This window comes from Panthera onca, chromosome B4 (assembly GCF_046562875.1).
Source record: "Panthera onca isolate mPanOnc1 chromosome B4, mPanOnc1 haplotype 2, whole genome shotgun sequence".
In the NCBI taxonomy this organism is placed as follows: domain Eukaryota; kingdom Metazoa; phylum Chordata; class Mammalia; order Carnivora; family Felidae; genus Panthera; species Panthera onca.
The window spans coordinates 83,236,610-83,258,305 of record NC_138345.1 but is presented as its reverse complement, the minus strand read 5'-3'; the positions used below and the strand labels follow the sequence as shown (position 1 = coordinate 83,258,305).

Genomic DNA, 21,696 nt, shown 5'->3' with positions numbered 1-21,696 from the left:
AGCCAAAAGGCTGAGAAGCAATAGTCTGGGTCTAGTTTAAATGCTAGGGTGAATGTTGGCTTTTATTTTAACAGACATTTGACCTGGTTAGGTTCACCTTGCAAATTCTGTCCAGCTTTCTGTAGATGGTGATACTAAAGTCGTTTGAGTTTTCTAAGCTTTTGCAGTACTATTTATTATTGGGTAGGTGCTCTACCCATTAACCCATCTGGGCCTTGAGTAGTGGTTATTCTCATAGTTCAGAGTGACTTTATTAGGAGATACATGCTGAATTATTTTATGTGTGAAGGGTCATTATGAGAACATCTCAAATAGTTCTGAAAAAAATTTACACACATGGATGCATGCACACATATGTACTAACCTGTATATGAATCTAGGTGACTCGTACTATTTTTGCAATATCTCTGAATGTTAGAAATTTATCAAAAATTTGGAGGCAAAAGAGAAACATAGGTCAAATGCATGCCATTTTCTGCTTAAGAATTCCCAGTGGCTTGTCATCTCAAGTGAGATGGCCTCTCCTCTAAATGTAAAAGCCAGATTTCTATCAGTGGTCTTTTGTCCCTTCAAGATCAGCTTTCTGACCCCCTAATCACTTCATCTCATTCAGAATGAAAGCCAGATCCTTTTTTCCCCTTCTGTATGACCCCTAATGAATCTATCTCATATTCCTAGAGCTTATCATAGTGTCGGGCCTGTAGTAAGAACACAAGTACACAACCAATATATTGTTGAATGAACAACTAGTTGTCTTTGTGACAGGTTTTATTGTTTTTCTCAGGATGCCTGGAGCCTACCATGTATTAGTTTGTGCTACTGAAGACCTTGCACCATTTATAATGTCCAGTTATAAATGTAGCAATAGTGGGGCGCCTGGGTGGCTCAGTCAGTTAAGCGTCCGACTTTGGCTCAGGTCATGATCTCATGATTTGTGAGTTCGAGCCCCACATCAGGCTCTGTGCCGACAGCTCAGAGCCTGGAGCCCTGCTTCAGATCCTGTGTCTCCTTCTCTCTCTGCCCCTCCCCTGCTCACACTCTGTCTCTCTCTCTCTCTCAAAAATAAATAAACATTGAAAAAAATTAAAAAAAATAAATGTAACAATAGAGATTATTACTACCTTTCCTTGGGTTCTTAAAAATCAGGACCCAAGGTCACTTACGTGTCTTCTGTCCCATAGCCATGCATACTTTTAAGAACTGTTACTCTTCTGGAGCTCCTGGGTGGCTCAGTAGGTTGCTCAGGTATGATCTCGCATTTCATGAGTTTGAGGCCTGCATGGGGCTCTGTGCTGACAGCTCAGAGCCTGGAGCTTGCTTTGGATTCTGTGTTTCCCTCTCTCTGCCACTCCCCCACTTGCACACTATCTCTCTCTCTAAAAAATAAATATTTAAAAAATTAATTAAAAATAATTAATAATAAAAATTAAAAGAACTATTACTCTTCTTTCCTGGTGTCTTTTGTATCACTTCCTTTTTTAAAGTTCTGTTTATCCTCATCCACATCCTTACACTCTATTCTTGTCCTTTTTCATTAATCAGTAAGATGCCATCACAGTTTCCTCTTCCCCCCATTTTATAGCCAAAGTCTTTCCTCCCCATCCTTTTGGAGACACATAGGGAGGGAGGAACAGATAGCTACTAGTATTCTGTGTTGCCTACCTGTATAACTCACTGGAAAGAAAATTCTCTGTCTAGGTTTGCTCTTAATTTCTGAAGTCCAACTTAGTAGCTTTTAAGCAAAGACTATTTCTCTGTCCTCAGTTATTTTACATATTAGAAAAAGTCCAAGTAAATTTCAAAGTGAACTTTTAACTCCATACATACCTACAACTTGTTATTCTACTGTAATAAGACTTTATTTTGGCATCTCAACATATGCAGCAGGAAAGAACTGCTGCTGTGTCTGTGTCTTTAAAAGCTATCCTCGGGGCGCCTGGGTGGCGCAGTCCGTTAAGCGTCCGACTTCAGCCAGGTCACGATCTCGCGGTCCGTGAGTTCGAGCCCCGCGTCAGGCTCTGGGCTGATGGCTCGGAGCCTGGAGCCTGTTTCCGATTCTGTGTCTCCCTCTCTCTCTGCCCCTCCCCCGTTCATGCTCTGTCTCTCTCTGTCCCAAAAATAAATAAAAAACGTTGAAAAAAATTAAAAAAAAAAAAAAAAAAAAAAAAAAAAAAGCTATCCTCAGAGCAGTGTGGAGGCAGGCATGTCACTGAAGTGCTTGAATGAGAGCGAGAAGATGAGTTGGGAGGGGTGCTCTTGCGGCCTGTGTGTGTGTGTGTGTGTGTGTGTGTGTGTGTGACTATTGGCAGAGCTCTGGGTGACATCCCTCTGAACAGCTGGGCCGTGGTCTGCTTCAGAGCTGCTTGTCAGAGCAATTAGCCTGCTGGAGACGCAGCAGCAAGGATCAGTAGCATTTCATTCAAGGGTGAAGGGGGTGGGAGGGGACCGTGGGTGGGGGAAGAGGCACAGGTTTCCCAGAAGGAATTTCTTCCTGCAAAATTCCAGCAGAACAGATTCTTACAATGAGGTCTCCATTAATAATGTGAGCTTGCTGTTGGTTTAAGTGCAGATCCATCTGGGGTGAGTTTTGGATAATTTTCTTTCTTTATATAAAAGTCCTTGAACTCCACAGACTGAGTAGGGAAGAAGCTAGAAAGCTCTTTTTTATCTTAGTCAATTTAACTGGATTATACAAACTAGGAAAATTAGAGAATTCTCATATGTTAAGTTTTGTGGGCATTTTCATTTCCTGGGTTTTATTTTTAAAATATTTCGAAAATTAGGTTTGCTAGAACTTTTATTGTATTCAGATTCTACCTCTTCAATGGCTATTTCAGGCGTTGCTTCATTCAGATTTAGCTTATGAGAATAGTGGTGATTTCTATTCTCTTTGGTGATGCTGTTGACGCACATTGCAGGAAGCAGGGAATCCCCTATAAATATCCTTCACTGTGTCATTCCACAGCAATCCACACCCGGCTGGTGAATATATCTCTGTGTCCTATGTCTTTATGTAACTGCCCCCTAGTCTTTAACTGTGATGATAAGAAATATGTCGCCTTTGCCGTGTCTTGGAAGCTTTTTTTGATTTTGAACATCTTAAGAGGAACGTGTTCAGCCTTTTTACTGAAACATGCGTTCTGACGTATTGAGCTTATAAGAATTTCCTGTGGGTTTATTGCTTCTTATTTTGGATTACTTGTTTGTTTCTTGTAATTGGCCTGTTTTTATTTGCTGGCCTTGGTTTCTAAAGAGTGCAGAGATGGGATTCCCTCTGCCTCCAGTGACGTAGTGATTTTGTTTGCAGTCTTTTTCTTCTGAGAGGGAGGGGACAGAGAGAAGGAAGAAGAAAATCCATCTGAAGCGGTGCGTTTTTCCATCGATGCCTTGATGATAACTGGGTTCCACTGAACAGAGCCGAAGCCAAAGTGGGATACTGTTAATGATAGCGATGCTATTTGGTTTGTTTCCTTTTAGAATAGGTTGGGGCCAAAGTCAGGATTGCTGAAGCATAGTGTTTGAATTAACCCTGTATGTCCTGCTGCTAATGAATTTTACTTAATTGCTTTTTCTAAATATGGAATGAAAAAGGGCTCATAAGCAGGTTTCTGGAAGCTCGCATCCATGAGTAATTCTAGGTTGAGCTTTGGAATTTGGAATTTTTCTACCTTATTTGCACTGGTCCTGAGCAGGCAATTTGTATACTGTTTCTCAGACCTCAAAAAATAAGTAGATGGGTGAAATTCCTTGCTATTGTAGTTAAAGTAAAACTCTCATTTTGAATGTATGGAGCTAAAGCAAAGCTTTAGGAAGAAATTGTTAGATATCCTCTTGGGTGTGAACCTAACTTACCTTTTTTTTGGTTTAAGTAAGTGTTTGGGCATCCTGTTTCTTTTTATGCAACTCCATTTTAATACCATTGATCTCTGGAGGGTTGCCTGCAGAGGTCAGTGTGAAAAATTCAGTAGACTAGAGCCTAGGAAAATTTAAGATTTGCCTGTCTATGGGTGTGTTTGGGAGGCATATATGGAAAAGAACTTGCTTGCCTATTTTCTGTCCTGACATGCTTTTCTGTTCTCTGCTTTCATTTTTTCTGTGTATGAAATGAAAAGAGTAATGTCTGCTGGACTTATATTCAGTCCTATTTTTATGCTAGTTCACATATATCAATATTTATTACAGGTGTAAGTATCTCAAACTAACAAAATTATAATTTTATTTGGAGAGAAGTAGGGTAAGAAAAAGGAAGATAATCCTAGGGGAAACTGAGAGCATTCCAGAATAACCTTGCCAGAGACTGGAGCTGTAAGAGTTAAGAGAAATTCCACCACATCCTTGCATCTCAGTATTGCAGCAAATATGTGGATAATTTCTTGCTAGCTTTTCAGGAAACCCCTGTGGTGGACAGCCCTATTAATCGTTGCTGGGAGACTGCTCTGACGTCACTGGGAGCAGTTCCCTGTCTGCAGCGAGGACAGGAATAGCCTTAGAGGGGGAAGAAAACTGCTGTGAAATTAAAAGATGACGGTTTTGTTAACTTGGTTTTCCTTCCATTTGGGAGTGGGTGGGATCGACCTAAAGTCTTAGATGTTTCAGTCATTAGCAGTGGAAAAATTACTAAGAGGTCTTTTTATTTCAACTGAAAGTGCCTTCTTTTTTCATCTTTGTTTTCTAACCATCAAGGTTTTGGAAAAGGTCAAGGCAAGAAAAGCTGTTGAAAGGTGTTGGAGAAGTAAGATTTCAGTTTCTTTTTATCCTTCCTTTTTTTCCACTTTTTTTTTTTTTTTTTTTTTTTTTTTTTTTTTGGTTAAAGGGGGAAGAAAAGATCAAGAACTGCTTTTGCAAAAGGTGCTTACCATCACCCTATTTGGAATAATTTAAAATGTGATATATATCAAAAGAACTTTCTGGCAAAATTGATAGAGACTGTTTCTGTGCCTAAAACTTTTTACAGACTTCTTTCTGATGTTCTTCTCTCCTAGCTCCTAGCCTACCTACTAAATAGTCTATAGTTAAATAGTCTATTGGGAGGTATGTTTTTTGTTTGTTTGTTTTTTTTTTTTGTTTTTTTTTTGTTTTTTGTTTTTTGTTTTTTGTTTTTTGGAAAAGTATAGTGGCTAAATGCTTGGACCCTGGATTTACGCTGCTTGAGCTCAAATTCCAGCTATGCCAATTGCTGGTTCTCTGACCTTGGACAAATTACTTAATATCTCCATTTCTTCGTATGTAAAGTACATGAAATGAAGATAATAATAGTATCCACTTGCTAGGGTTGTTTTGAGGATTAAAAGAGTTAGTGCATGTAAAGTCTTTATAAGGATAGTTCCTGGTTAGCATTAGCCATTTTATTAATGTTTAGGAATGTACCATTTATATCTTCAGGTGACCAGTAATTTTTGAGAAGCCAGAGTGATTTTAAAGCCATGTAAGATACTGAGTTTTTTAAATGAATATTTGTATAATCTAAGTACTTAAGTTTAAGATTGACACAGTTCGTCCTTTTAGGAAGTATCTTTTCTAATTTGATGCTTATTATTTGAGGCCAAATTGGGAACGTGTTCTCTCAGATTAGTTGCTCTCTTTTTTGTTCCTTGGCCATCATTGATCTTTTGACTTCTGTCGATGATGATTGGTTGTTTTTTATTTTTTGTTTTGTGTTTTCCTTTGTACCATTGTTCTGATGTGCTTTAAAATCTTAGGACACTTGCCTTTGTTGTCTACCTCTGAAACTTTGTATCCTCTGCTTTTCTCTCTGTGAGTTGATGAGGTGATATTCTTTTTCCATGTATTTGTGAATGTAAGATTTATATGAAGTACTATATAGAAAGACTCCTTAAATTCACAAGCTTAAAAAAAAACTAAGACCTGGTGCAGGCCTGGCTGGCTCAGTCTGTAGAGTATGTGACTCTTGATGTCAGGGTCATGAGTTCAAGCCCACATTGGGTATAGAGCTTACTTTTTAAAAAATCTAGGATCTTAAATGATTGACCATATGTCAGATCACAAACAAATACTGAAATATTCAATATCTCCACACCCTTTTACCTTCTTATAGTTTCATAATAAGGATTTAGAGAGGTTTTTTTTGTAGTTTTTGAGGCTTCATCTTTTGGATTGCTCTCTAATATCAAGGTATACTGACAAGAGCTAGTGAACGGTGTGTGTGACATTAACATAAAAGAGAACATTTTCCTGTGTAACTTTTTGTCCTTTCCTCCATGTTAATTTTCTTAGGCCAGTGAGTCTAAAGGAGTACAGGGCATATATTTTTTCTAGTGGAATATATAGGAAAGAAGAGTTAATGTTACTAAAATGGGGCATGAGTTGAAGAAAAGTAGAAACTGAGAAGCCCTACCTGGGTGAATGTCCTTAAAGTCCAGGCACTGTCATGGGATGTGTGAAGTGGACATTATTATGTTCCTGGGGGAACAGTTGAGAAACACTACAGATAGTGTGGCTAGCCTCGCTTCTGTTAACTGGAGTGAACCTGGGGGGACGTTTTTTACCCCCAGAACTCTTGAATATTTATTCTAGGGAGTTGATGAGAAATGTGAATAAAGACTTAAGTACAAAGATGTTCATCACAGCATTATTTTATTATAAAAAGTAACAGCTTTCCTAAATATCCAATAATAGGAAAATAGTTAAAATTTATGGTACATGTGGGGTACCTGGCCAGCTCAGTTGGTAGAGTGTGCCTTTCATGATCTCAGGATTGTGAGTTTGAGCCCCATATTTGGGTGTAGAGATTATTTAAAAATAAAACCTTAGGGGCACCTGAGTGGCTCAGTTGGTTGAGCGACCAGCTCTTGATTTCTGCTCAGGTCATGATCCCAGTGTCGTGGGGTCACACTCCATGCTCTGCTTGGGATTCTCTCTCTCCCTCGGTCTCTGCCCCTCCCCCATTAGCGCTTTCTCTCCGTTCTTAAAACTTAAAAAATGACTGTTTTTAAAAGTAATAATGGAGAAAATGGCCACAGTTGTATTTTTGTCACAGTTTTAGTAGTAGAAAAAATCATGGTATAAAGATGTTCTATGTAATGTAAACTATAAAAATTACTAGTTATGGGGGCACCTGGGTGGCTCGGTCGGTTGAGCGTCCGACTCTTGATTTTGACTTGGGTCATGATCCCAGGGTCATGGGATCAAGTCTCGTGTCAGGCTCCACTCTGAGCGTGGAACCTACTTGGGATTCTCTCTCTCTCCCTCTGTCCCTCTCCCCCACTCGTGTGCACGCTCACTCTCTCTCTCTGATTAAAAATATATATATGTGTGTATATTAGATACGGAAATGTATGCAATGTGATTGTAAATTACATACAAATATGGAAACAAAATTTAGAAAAATATGTCTAAAAATACTGTTATTAATAGCAGTTATCTCTTAGTTATAGATTATGGTTGTTTTTTCTTTTCTTTTTGTATGTGTTTTCTATAAATATAAAGAAGCCTATAATACTTTTCTGATCTTAAAAGAAAGGTGAAAACATCTTAAATCCTGGGGCACCTGGGTGGCTCAGTTGGTTAAGTGTCCAACTTCGGCTTAGGTCACGATCTTGCAGTTTGTGAGTTCAAGCCCCGTGTCGGGCTCTGTGCTGACAGCCCAGAGCCTGGAGCCTGCTTCGGTTTCTGTGTCTCCCTCTTCTCTCTGCCCCTCCCCTGTTCATACTCTGTCTCACTCTCTCTAAAAAATAAATATTAAAAAAATTTTTAAAGAAAAAAATTTAAATCCTTACTGTTAGTATCTGAAAGTAAATTTTCAAAATGTGCGAAAGTGAAGATAAATGTGATAGAACTTATATAAATTCCTTATATAAATGGAACACAGTAGATGCACAATAAATGATAGCTGCTGCAGCTGTTTTTGGTACTTGAGGAAAATGGCCTCCTCTGACCAGATCCCAGGGCTTTCACATTGGAAGACAGCATCACTGAGAAAATAGCCTATTCATGCAACTTCTTTTGCTTCTGAGATTAGTAAATATGCTGTTTTTCTCTGCCTACTGGCCCAGGATTTTTTTTTAGAAAAGGGAACAAAATGTTTGGGTTTTCTGTTACAAAGGTATAAAGGCAACTGATCGAGACAGAGGGCTGGTAGTGATTTTTTTTTTTTTTTTTTTTTTTTTTTTTTTAGCTTTGATATTATGATTCCCACTACAAGTTAACATTTTACCTCTTTGCTGTCTCTTTAAAACCTTAATTCTCTTAATAGTGCCTCAATTCATGGGAAATTTGAAACAGTGTAACAGGAAATGTTTTCTCTGTTCTAGGAGTTTCTAGAACTCTGTCTATTGCTTCTCATGTTAGTCTGCTAACATGGGTTAGCATGCTAACTATGGGTCCCTTGGAACTCAGTGCTGACAAAAGAGATGTAGACCTCTATATGCTTTGGACTTGTTTGGGAACTGAGATGTGCACGTAAGAAACTATATTCAGCATGTGAAAAGCATACTGGAAATATATGTGTGGATCACTGCTTTTAGTGGGCATTAGTATCAGATATTAACATTTGACTATTCTCCATACTTCTTCATATTTCTTTTTAAAAATTTTTAACGTTTATTTTTGAGAGAGGTAGAGAGAGAGCTCATGCGACAGAGAGAGCGAGAGTGTACAGGTGGGGAAGGAACAGAGAGAGGGAGACATAGAATCTGAAGCAGGCTCCAGGCTCCAAGCTGTCAGCATAGAGCCCAGTGTGGGGCTCGAACCCACCACAAACCATGAGATTATGACCTGAGCTGAAGTTGGACGCTTAACTGAATGAGCCACCCAGGCCCCTAAACTATACTTCTTAATAATAAGTGACTTGTACAATAAATACAAGTTTAGTAAATAATCACAGAAAGAATGATTGTAGTCTCTTACCATGGCCTTTGTGTCTAAAACCATGTTCTCTTCTGTAATGCAAATAATATGAATGTACCTAATGCTACTGGACTGTATACTTAAAAATGAATAAAATGGTAATTTTTATGTTATGTGTATTTAGCACAATTAAAACAAAAAGCCACAACAATGTGAGCCAGATGAAAATGTACAGTTTCCAAGCTAATTTTGACCCTGACCTTTTAGATTCTGTCTACTTTTCAGCATTCACTTACCACCATATACCAGCAGGTGGGGACCAGAGTTGCTTGTTGCAGCCAGAAATATTTTATCAGTTATTGGTGAAAAGCATGCTGGAAAGCAGAATATGTTGTAATATGTCAGGTGGATTTTAGAATGTCAGTGAACTCCTCTAAGGAGAATGATGGGTTGTTTCAGTCTAGTCTCCTTAACTACTTTGTAATTCTCTTGCTTCCACTTTGTTTCAGTGAGGTCTACAGCTGATGGAGAAGGAATAGGGGCATATGGTATGTGAAGAGCAAATGTATTATTTCCTCATTTGGACATGGCAGTCTTTTTCTCTAAGCATAGTAGACGATGGTAGGGGAGGGGAATGTAGAGAAGAAGACATCACAGAATTTGAAGGACGGTATGAGCTGTGATTTAAGAAATAGGGGCAGGGGCGCCTGGGTGGCTCAGTCGGTTAAGCGGCCGACTTCGGCTCAGGTCATGATCTCACGGTCCGTGAGTTCGAGCCCCGCGTCGGGCTCTGTGCTGACAGCTCAGAGCCTGGAGCCTGTTTCAGATTCTGTGTCTCCCTCTCTCTCTGCCCCTCCCCAGCTCATGCTCTGTGTCTCCCTGTCTCAAAAATAAATAAAAACACTAAAAATTAAAAAAAAAAAAAAAGAAAAAAAGAAATAGGGGCAATAAGAACCTGAGATCTGTGAGTTTTAAGGCTCACTTTAACAGTTCAGAAAAAATGATGAGAAACTTACAAAATTAGCTGCCTTTTCTCCTCCTCCTCCTTCTCTTCCTTCCCCTCCCCCTCCCCCCTCCTCCTTCTCCTTCTCCTCCTTCTCCTCCTTCTTCTTCTTCCTCTTCCTCTTCAAGTTTATTTATTTTGAGAGAGAGCTTGCATATGCATGCAGGGAAGGGGCAGGACAGAGGATCCCAAGCAGGCTCTGTGCTACCAGCACAGAGCCCAGTGCAGGCTGAACCCAAACCGTGAAATCATGACCTGAGCTGAAATCAAGAGTTGGACGCTTAACTGACTAAGCCACCCAGGGCCCCAAAGGTTGGCTGTCTTAAGTTAAAACTTTTAGCTCTCCCTATATATTATCACCTGGGAAGCTTCAATACTGTGATTTCAGCTGGGCAGCACTCCCCTAATACTAATCTTCAATTTATCTTGGTGTTGGTTTTTCACAATTCAAGGATTCCTGAATTTCTCTACTGAAATTAAACAAGAGGAAATCTCTGTGGAGTTTTGGAGATCCCTTGTTATTTGCATAGGTTCATTGTCATTGCTATTCACTCTTTCCTGCCACTGTTCATTTTTAGCATATCAGAATGGCAGGATTTTTTATTTGTCTGAGGAGACTACTTTTTGACAGTATTTGTAGCAGTTTCTGTGGAAAATACTTTATTTAAAAAAAAAAAAAAAAGGCAGAGGATCTTATCTTGTAGCTCTTAGTGATAGAGCCTGTTGCCATGGAGTCCTGGATCAGATTGGCTGACCTGGGGGCCAATGAGCAGAAAGAACATAAACATATCATTATTTAACCTTGCAGAATTCATTTACCGAGTGATATATGACATTAATACCACAACTGTACATAGAGCTGTGAAACAAAATGTTTCAAGAATGGTGTAAAGTGTTTTTCTCTTCTCTTTCAAAATTTGCAGTTTAATATAAACACTGTAATGATACATTATTTTCCTAATGTGATTTGATTGGAAGAAGATATAGTAGGAAACACTTATCACCTATTTGTGAATCAGGCTGCTGCTGCAGTCAGTGGAGCTTATGCCAAGTCTAAGTCAAACTCTGGCCTTCTAGACCAGAGGAGATTGGGCTTTGTATCTAGAGAGGCCTTGCAAATTTTGGTAGCTTTCAAGCTGAGTCGGAAATTGGCAACTTTTTTCTTACTTGCTTTTCCTTGTTTCTCTTCCACTCTGATATGGTAGATCCCTGTTGGTATTATATTAGCACACCATTTGTCTGGAGTTAGAGGATTAGCTGGGAGTTGCTTCCATGTTTTCTGTCTTCACTTTCCTAGCTTCTTCATACTTCTTGACTGACACAGGTCTGGGAGATTTCACTCAGTCAGTGTTAGTTCTTTGTCATAGCAAATCATGGCATGCTATCCTTTCCTGTACCTTATTGCTTTAGAGATTGAGTCAGTCATACTAAGAAAATTCCCTCTCTAGATCTTGTAAATGGAAGAAGTCAAGAGTATTAGGTTTCTCATATTTTATATCAGGGAATTTACATTTTATATCAGAAATTATGGTGAGTCTTGTCCTCTTCTCCAGTGCTGCCATGCTTGGCTCTTTACAGACTTGAAGGACTGAAACAGACCTCAAGAGGTCCATGGGTTTGTTCTTTCTCCTCTTTTGAGGTATTTGCATCTCTATGAGGGAGATGTGAACTTTTCATTATACTGTCACTTTCTATCTCAGAGAAGGAAGAAAACAAACTTCAGATTTATCTGTTAAGCAGAGAGAAGCAAAAAGTCTGTTTGGTATCTGATTGAGTAACTTTTTGTGGGGGAGGCCTTAGGGGAGTAGGATAAGAAGCATTTGGGGTTTTATAATTTTAGTTATTGTGACCAGAGAAGGCTCACTGAGATGGCATTTCAGTAAAGACCTGAAGAGAAAAAGTAAGCAAGCCATGCTGTTATCTGGAAAATGATCATTCCAGGCAGAAGGAAGGAACAGCAAAAAGTAATCACCATAAAGTGGGTTTAGGGCATGGGGGAGCCAGTGTGACTGGACCTGCAAAAGTTGGGGGGGGAGGGTAATAAGAGTTGGGGTCAGAGGGCAAACTGGTATCAGACTATTTAAGCTTTTGTAGGTCATTTTAAGCACTTCTGCTTTTGCTCTGAGATGAGGAGCCATTGGATGGTTTTAAGCAAAGGTGTAACATGATCTGAAAATGTTTTTTCATAATCACTCTGGCTGCTATGTTTAGAAAATACTGTAGGGGAGCAAGATTGGAAGCAGGAGACCAGTTAGAAGGTTATTGCAGTCATTCCACCAAGAGAGATGGTGGTTTGTACCAGGGTGGTAGCAGTGGAAGTGTAGGAAGTCATCAGATTTTGGATATATACTCTGAAATTAGAGTCAACAAAATTTGCTGTCTGATCAGTTTGATCCTCAGTTTACTCTTCTATAAAAAAGGAATGATGATATCTATTTGTAAAGTGTCTAACTCTGCACACAACAGAGTGATCAATGATCAGCATTCTAGAAGTGAGGGCTCCTTAGGATCTGAGCCAACAAACATTGGGTATTCTTTACGTATCTGACCAGCCATCATGGATAACAGAGTCTGAAGGAACTAGGCACTCTTCAGTGATCTCTTGCCTTAGGTCTGTGCTTACAGCTATATCAAACATTGGAGTTCTTTCTTTTGGAAAGAAACAGTCTTTCCAACTGAATTGACTGTTTATTTTTTTTCCGGGGGGTGGGGGAGGGGGGTAGGCTCCTACGTGGCTCAGTCGGTTAAGCATCTGACTTCGGCTCAGGTCATGATCTCAGGGCTCGTGGGTTTGAACCCTGCATCAGGCTGTGTGCTCAGAGCTCAGAGCCTGGAGCCTGCTTTGGATTCTGTGTCTCCGTCTCTCTCTGCCCCTCCCCCGTTCACACTCTGTCTCTCACTTTCTCTCTCTCAAAATAATGTTTATTTATTTTTTGAGAGAGAGAATTGCGAGGGCACATGAGTGGGGAAGGGGCAGAGAGAGAGGATCCCAAGCAGGCTCCACACTATCAGTGCAGAGCTCGAGGTGAGGTGGGGCTCAGTCCTACAAGCCATTGAGATGATGACCTGGACTGAAATCAAGCTGGACGCTTAGCCACCTGAGCCACCCAGGTGCCCCGACCTGAACTGATTTTTTTTTAAAAAGCAGTTTCGTTTTGTTTTTTAAATGTTTATTTTTTTGAGAGGGAGAGAGACAGAGTGCGAACAGGGAAGGGGCAGAGAGAGAGACACACACACACAGAATCCAAAGCAGGCTCCAGCCCTACGTGGAGCTCCAACTCATGAACCATGAGATCATGACCTGAGCTGAAGTTGGATGATTAACTAATGACTGAGCCACCCAGACACCCTGCAAAAAACAGTTCTTAAAATACCAAAGTACCAAGAAAAATAGGAAGCCAACACTAAGGGGTAAATAAAATTTCCTTTTCTCTTTCTTGCAGTCTTTACTCTCCGCTTATCATTAAGATAGGTAAGAGTCTCACCTCTTCAATATCAGTAGCTCCTGTACTGATTGGGAAAAGGGTGTATACAAGATGCCAAGGAAAAGGGGTCATTCAGTTATCTTCCTCTTCCTTCTTACTGTGGAATGTGATGAAGAGGAACTAAAATTTATTGAATACCTACTGTGTATGGGTCCATTGCATTCATTATCTCACATGTTTTTGCAATGGCTCTGTGAGATGTGCATTATGCCTAATCTTACAAATGAGGAGGCTGAGGCTCAGCTACATGATTACTAAGTTTTGGAAACAGTAGTCTTGTAGCCAAATTCACATCAAGCTACAAAGTCCATAAATGTATCCACTACAACATGCTTGCTGCCTCCTACATTCTGGAGATTGAATGTTATTTTGTTGGGCACTGCCCCTAATTCACCCTATTATTATGTTTAGCCTTTTCCTTGCAGCAGAGGTAGCATTAGAGCCCAAGAGTGATGCTCTTATATCCTCCATAAAATGCCAACTTTTGGATTGCCTACTGGCACAGTCAGTGGAACATGCAACTCTTGATCTTGGGGTTGTGAGTTCGAGCCCCATGTTGGGTGTAGAGATTATTTAAAAATAAAATCTTTTAGGGGCATCTGGGTGGCTCAGTTGGTTAAACATCCAACTCTTGATTTCGGCTCAGGTCATGATCTCATAGTTCATAAGTTCGAGCACCATGTCAGGCTCTGCACTGACAGCACAGAGCCTGCTTGGGATTCTGTTTCTCTGCCCCTGTCTTACTCGTATGAGCTTGCTCTCTCTCTTTCTCTCTCAAAAATAAATAAACATTAAAATCGTTTAAAAAATAAAATCTTAAAAAAAAATGCCAACTTTCCCTTATTTTACCTCTTTCCTTTCAAGTACATATAAGCTCCAGTGTTGCTGCAGGATTCCTTGCTTCTAGGAATTAAGGAATTTTTTTTTTTAATCAGAATTACTTAGTATATGTGTGTGTGTGCATGTGTGTGCCTAAATAGTATCTTAAATAAGAGTGAAGTGTATTTTTCTCACATTCAGGAAATCTAGGATAGTCCATCTAGTCTGACTGCTGTAGTCAAGGACCCTGGTTTCTTCTGTATGTTGCCTCACAACCTGTGGTTTTCAATCCTAGTATCATCTCACAGTCCCAGATGGCTGCTAATGCACCAGCCTTTACTTCTACATTTAAGCAAGCAGGAATTAGGGAAAAGTAAAGAAGGGCTACCCACTTCCTTTAAGGATACTTCATAGAAGTTGTATTTACTACTTGTATTAATTTCCTAGGGCTACCATAACAAAATACCACAGACTGAATGGTTTAACAACAGAATTCATTTTCTCATAGCTCTGGTGGTTAGAAGTCCAAGATCAAGGTGTTGGCAGATTTGGTTTCTCCAGAAGGCTATGTCACATGGTTTTTCCTCTACCCATACATCTCTGATGTCTCTTCGTGTATCTGAATTTCCTTTTCTTACAAGAATACCAGTCAGATTAGATTAGGGTCCACTCTAACAGCCTCATTTTAACTTAATCACCTCCTTAAAGGCCCCGTCTCCAAATACAGTCACATTCTGAGATACTGGGGGTTAGGGCTTCAACATAGGAATTTAGAGAGGCACATAGTTTAATCCATAACACTGCTTCTTATGTCTCATGGACTAGAACTTAGTCATGTGCTCCTATTTAGCTACAGTGGAGGTTGGGATATGTGTTGCTTTTTTCCAGGCAGCCATGTGTCCAACTAAAAACCACTTCTTTTAAGGAAGAAGTGATTGGATATTGCCAAGTAAATAGCAGACTCTACTTTGCAGCAGAGGCTTAAGGAATAATGATTCTTAAAGGTTCCTGGCTCCTTTATATGAAATTAGGTTGTTCTTTTTTCATTTCCCTGGCCAATCTCACGTTCAATTTTATATTTTGAAATAATTCTTTTAATACTAAATTGTTGGCTTAGGTGTCCTCCCTACCTAACAAGCGGTGGCATTGACCTCTAAGGTCATCACAGTAGGGCAAGATAGATTTACCTGCATGGCGGTTAAGTTAGTAATAGAAGGCATCCTGAAATGCCATGGACAGTAGGTAAATTGTGATTTTTTTTTTTTTTTTTTCTTTTCCAGAATGTCTTCTCTGGATTGACTTGGGAGCAATTTTGCCAGGGCGCGGGAAAAGACAGTGTGAACTTTCAAGGTCCTTTCCATCCCTGAGATTCTGTGATATTTTCTACATAGCAGCATTACTATGATAAAGCTAAAGAAAATGGAAGCAGCAGAAGGAAAGGCCCCCACTGCTGTTCTTTGCTTGAAAGAGGAAGAAATTTGATTTGTTCTGTTTTGCCCACAGAAGTAAAATGGGCATTTTTGGTAAAGAATGTAGAGGAGTTGGTAGAAATTATAATGAAGCCCAGCATTCCAGTCCATTGATCAAAAGCACCTGCAGTTCTTATTTCAGGGCAAGTACAGCTATAACCTATTGAACAAAGGAAGAGGGTACATGTCCAGAACATTTTAATCTTGTTTCTCTCTTTACTTTGCCTAAGGAATTGCTCTGGACATCAGCCAATGCCTGTGGCCTTCCTTACACACCAGTGAATCCTTTTGCATTTATAGAGCAGAGTGATTTTCTTAACACTTCCCTGATTTACAAAATTGGCACACTTGTTATTATTATTGTTATTTTTGTTTGCCTAGTACTAGTGAAGCCTGTGACAGTTGACTTTTGAAGTCCTTAAAGGACTTGGTGCCTGTCACATAGCTGTAGACTTACATGTTCCATTAAGTACTTTACTGCCTTTTCCCCCATATTCTGCTTTCTCTCTTTGAAGAGAAGGGAGTGTTGGACCTTAGGGCCTTCTTTCATGTCCTCCCAGGGCTCTTGAGCCATTTACCTCTTTAGGCATGCAGTTATCATACTGTTGTTGGTTTTTGTCCTTTGAGCACTGTAGTAGAAAGAACATAGGATTTTGCCATCAAGAAGAGCTGGGTTTGAACTCTGTCTCCTTATATACATAGTATGGCCCTGAGCAATTCATGTAGTATTAGGTAGTATTTCATTCAAAAATGGAAATAATATTATATACCTTGAGAAGGTCAAATAAAATACTTTCTATAAACTAAAAAGTATGAAGTCATGAGGAGTGACCCAGATGGATGGGAAAGACAGGAGAACTTAGAAACCTAATTTTTGAACCCCAAAATTTGTCCCCACTGACACTCTCTGAAGAGAGGCCTCAGACCTAGGCACCCTTCTCATCCCACGCTTCATATCCCAGAACACTCTTGAATGTCTACCTTGGGACACCTACAGCTTTAGGATCAGACATAGCTAGGTTGGAATCCTGCCCTTGGCCCTCTTGTGTTAACTTGGGAAAGTTATTTAATTCCTCTCAGCTTTAGTTTCTTCATCTGAAAAATGTCCTGATAAGGAATTTTGTTTGGATTAAATAAAATAATGTATAGAAACAATAAATCAAAGTCATAGAAAGAATATAGACCTTGGAATCAGACAGTACCAGAGTTCTGGTCTGGTGTGTCTGTCACTTAGTAGTGGTGTGACCTTGCAGAGTTGCTTACCTACTTTGGTGAATATGAGTTGAAGTGCATAAAGCACCAGATTCATAATTGTGCTCAGTATACATTAGCGTTGTTTTCCTTTTCTCCCAACTCCAGTCAAAAATTAAGCTTGCCATGCATGAGTACATAGACTTGTTTGGTTTTGTTTTCACCCTGCCATTTTAACTGTATAGATGTTTTGTCCCCATTGTCTTGACTCCTAAGAGCGTGTGTATATGTGTTTAAGTAACATATAATAAAATGCACAAATCTTTAGCATTCAGTTAATAAGGCCTGACAGTTGCATACACCCATGTAACCCTAACCCCAAACATGATAGCATATTTTTATCATTCTTGAAGGGTCCCTTATCCCAGTATTTTACCCCCAAACCCTAAGCAAGCCCTTTCTTTCTTTTTTTTTTATAATTTAACTTTATTTTTTATTTTTTAAAACTTACATCCAAATTAGTATATAGTGAAGCAATGATTTCAGGGGTAGATTCCTTAATGCCCTTTACCCATTTAGCCCATCCCCCCTCCCACAACCCCTCCAGCAACCCTCAGTTTGTTCTCCATTTTTATGAGTCTCTCTTGTTTTGTCCCCCTCCCTGTTTTTATATTATTTTTGTTTCCCTTCCCTTATGTTCACCTGTTTTGTCTCTTAAAGTCTTCATATGAGTGAATTCATATGATCTTTGTCTTTTTCTGACTAATTTCACTAAGCATAATACCCTCCAGTTCCATCCACTTAAGTTGCAAATGGCAAGATTTCATTCTTTTTGATTGCCGAGTAATACTCCATTGTATATACATATACCACATTTTCTTTATCCATTCATTCATCGATGGACATTTGGGCTCTTTCCATACTTTGACTATTGTTGATAGTGCTTAAGCAAGCACTTTCTGATTTAAATCATTATAGTTTAGTTTTGCCTGTCCTTGAACTTCTTATAAATGGACCTACGTATTTTTTTGAACTGAGTTCTGCTTTATTTTACTTACCATAATAATTTTGAGATCCATGCATGTTTTTGTGTATTTCAGTAATATGCCCAGCAAAGTTCCCTAGTCTCACTGGTAATGATTGAGTCACTTTCTTCCCAAACCAGTCACAAAAAGGAAACAGTTACCATAGTTGGTGTACCTAATTAAGGTCCATCTCCTAGGGCTCAGGGGTAGCTACGGTCACCTTCCCTAATCATGTGTCCTCAGAGAAAGGCAAGCACCAAAAGTTCATTCTTTTTTATTGTGGCACAGTATTCAATGAACATACAATTTGTTTATCTATTCTCCTGAGCCCCTAGATTTTAAACAATTTAAAAAATATGCATATCAATTGGGAATAATTTACTCTTGATACACAAATTGGTAAAGGACAGGAAAGTTTACAGGAATTTTGCCACAGGGTAAGTCAGAATTTTTAGCCTCTACCTCTTACCTTCTTGCTTACATTCTTTCTTCTTGACCATGGATTAAAAGGGAGAAAATGCCCTTCTGTCTCTGAGTGTCCCCTATATAATAAATTCTTTTTGGCCTCGTGCCTAGAAAGTTGTTTATGAGTTGATGGAAGGATATACAATTTCACTGTGCTCTGGAAGGTACTTACCTTGGCAGTCAAAAAATTTATGGGGAATATGCAGTATTCTCCCTGAAAAAATTGTCAGATTTTGGCTCCTAATCATCCTCCCCTGTATGATCCTATTTCCTCACCCTCTCCTTGCCCCCCACTTCTGACAGTCCCCTCTCCACAGCTTTGAGCCACTGAGTGTCCTCAGGAGACATTCTGTCTTAAAGTTGTGCTGTTTGCCTGGATGAAATGTACAATGTGCACAAATAGGTTGTAGGAAAGCACATATCTTGGCTCTCCTGGGACATTAATGTCTTTGCTTTGTTCTAGTCAAGTTACATATGAAATAGTTCCTTTCTTTTTCTGACCGTCCCAAGCCCTTCATTCTCTCTATTGAGTAACCCATGAAGAGTGGAAATTACTTCTCTGCTTTTAACCCTTTTCTTACTAGCTTTATTCTTGCTCCTTAAGACTTTTTTTTTTTTTTTTTTTTTTTTTTTTAGTTAATAAATTGTCTTTTTCTTGTCCCTCAGCTGCAGCTTTTGCTTTTTGCGTTGGAGAATTTGTTGCCCCAAGAGAAAGGAGAGACTTCTACATAGGATTGCAGGACTAGAAATGGCCATAGTTAAAGGTTATTTTGGAGAACAAAAGAGAGCCTCAGCTCAAGCAATACAATTTTGAACTCCGTGTATTTTTCAACGAGTAATAAGTGTATTTTTCAACGAGTAATAACACTATCTCTTATAACTAGCCTTTGTTAACTTGAGGATAGTTTCTTCTATCCTAGACGCAAAATGGTGAGGAAACTTAAGACCATGTGATTTGAAGACCTGACTTAACAGTATTCCATGAACATACAACAATTTATCTATTCTCCTGAGCCCCCAGATTTTAAACAATTTAAAAACTAGGAGTATCAGTTGGGAGTAATTTACTCTTGATATACAAATTGGTAAAGGACAGGAAAGTTTACAGGAATTTTGCCACAGGGTAAGTCGGAATGTTTAGCCTCTAGCTATTATCTTCTTGCTTAACATTCTTTCTACTAGGCCATGGATTAAGGGAGAAAAAGCCCTTCTGTCTCTGAGTGTCCCCTCTATATTTTATAGACACTTTTCCAAGAAGTGTCTTCCTAGCCCTCCCAAGAAGACATCCAGATGGCTACAGATACATGAAAAGGTGCTCGACATTACTCATCATCAGGGAAATAAAAATCAAAACCACAATGAGATACTACCTCACACCTGTCAGAATGGTGGCAAGGATGCGTAGAAAGGGGAAACTTTTTGCACTGTTGAGAATGCAAACTGGTGCAGCCACTCTGGAAAACAGCATGGAGGTTCCTCCAAAAGTTAAAAATAAACTGTCCTACGACCCAGCAGTTGCACTACTAAGTATTTATCCAAAGGATACAAAAATGCTGATTCGAAGAGGCACATCCATCCCAAGGTTTATAGCAGTACTGTCGACAGTAGCCAAAGTATGGAAAGAGCCCACATGGCCATTGACTGATGAATGGACAGAGAAGTTGTGGTATATATACACAACAGAATATTACTTGCAATCAAAAAGAATGAAATCTAGCCATTTGGAACAACGGGAATGGAACCAGAGTATATTAGGCTAAGTGAAATAAGTTAGAGAAAGACAAATACATGATTTCACTCATATGTGGAATTTAAGAAATAAAACAGATAAGCAGGTGAACTTAGGGGAAGGGAAGGAAAAATAAAAAGAGAGGGAGGCAAACAATAAGAGACTCTTAAATACAAAGAACAAACTGAGGGTTGCTGGAGGGTTGTTGGGTGGAAGGAAGGACTAAAGGGCTAAATGAGTCATGGGCATTAAAGAGGACACTTGATGGGATGAGCACTGGGTGTTATATGTAAATGATAAGTCACTGGGTTCTACTGCTGAAACCAGTACGACACTATACATTAACTAACATGGATTTAAATTTAAAAAATAATAATGCCTAAAAAAAAAGAGAGAGAGTGAGAGGCTGGGAATATTTAGAAAAAGAAGATAAAGTTGTCTCCCGTATGGGGCTCACGTGGTAGCAGGATTAAGCTTGTTCTTTATGACTTACACAGAGAACTAAACTGTGGCCAGTGGCAGAAAGAATAGGAAGATGAGTTTTGCCTCTTTATAATTTCCCCCAAAAAAAGGTTTGTTTCTGGAGAAGACTTTCCCTTCACTAAAAGTATACAAACAGGACGACCATTTTTCAGATTTGATGATTCAGGAACCTGACTGAGAAGGACTATGGATGTAGAAGGATGGAGGTAAATGAGAACGCTTCCGAGTCCCCTTCCAGTTATGAGATTCCATGACTCCTTTGTATCTCTGGTGGACTTTCCATTCTGCCTAGTTTTTGAACATCTGTCCCCTTAGTGGAAGTATTGGATAAAGGTTAAGAAAGCAACTAAAGCCAAATTTTCTGGCTTTGAGCCCTGTTCTGCCATTTACCTGTTCAATAACCTTACATTACTTAACTTCTCTGTACCTCAGTTTACTTATCTATAAAATAGTGATAATAAAATATGTATCTCATAAGATTGTTGTAAGATTAAACAGGATACATAAAACACTTTAGGATAGTGACACAGTGTAAGCACTCCAAAAATTTTAGCTGATTATTATCATCTTTCTGTCAATTATTTCTACTTCTTTTTTTTTTTTTTTTTTTAAATTTTTTTTTTTTCAACGTTTTTTATTTATTTTTGGGACAGAGAGAGACAGAGCATGAACGGGGGAGGGGCAGAGAGAGAGGGAGACACAGAATCGGAAACAGGCTCCAGGCTCCGAGCCATCAGCCCAGAGCCTGACGCGGGGCTCGAACTCACGGACCGCGAGATCGTGACCTGGCTGAAGTCGGACGCTTAACCGACTGCGCCACCCAGGCGCCCCCAATTATTTCTACTTCTAAAGCTGGGCTCTTCTGTCTGGTTCAGACAGTCTCTTCACATACCATTTCTGACTATGTCAGGATGCTTTTGACTAGAAGGAACAGTAAACTCAACTCAAAAGAGCTTAAATGATAATAAGACTTATGACCTCACATGTTGGGAGGTACCATCCAGGTTGACTAATTCTATCTCAGCATCAAGGATCCAGGCTTATTCTATCTGCTCTATCATCCTCTGAGTTTATAGAATATTGCAGTCCTGCATCATCTGCACACAAGACTGTCTTCAGTAGAAGATAACCATTCTTTTCTAGTGGCTTTTTTTTTCTTCTTTTAAATAGAGTGAATGGCCTTTCTTTCTTTCTTTTTTTTTTTTTTTTTTTTTTTGAATGA

General features: G+C 39.3%; 1 protein-coding gene across 38 annotated transcripts in view; it reads left to right on the top strand.

Moving 5' to 3' along the window:
* Positions 1 to 21,696, top strand: part of R3HDM2 (R3H domain containing 2) — a 161,490-nt gene that overhangs the window by 91,868 nt on the left and 47,926 nt on the right. For 21 of the 38 annotated variants that reach the window (XM_060657175.3, XM_060657202.3, XM_060657184.3 and 18 more), the window contains one exon: positions 15,393 to 15,462. The exons of 15 other annotated variants lie outside the window; for them this stretch is intronic. In XM_060657175.3, coding sequence (XP_060513158.1) covers positions 15,393 to 15,462 — 70 coding nt within the window. Of the gene's footprint in view, positions 1 to 3,344; positions 3,367 to 4,711; positions 4,733 to 15,392; positions 15,463 to 21,696 lie in introns of those variants that run through there. 2 more of the 38 variants (XM_078449765.2, XM_078449761.2) reach the window with 2 other exon arrangements.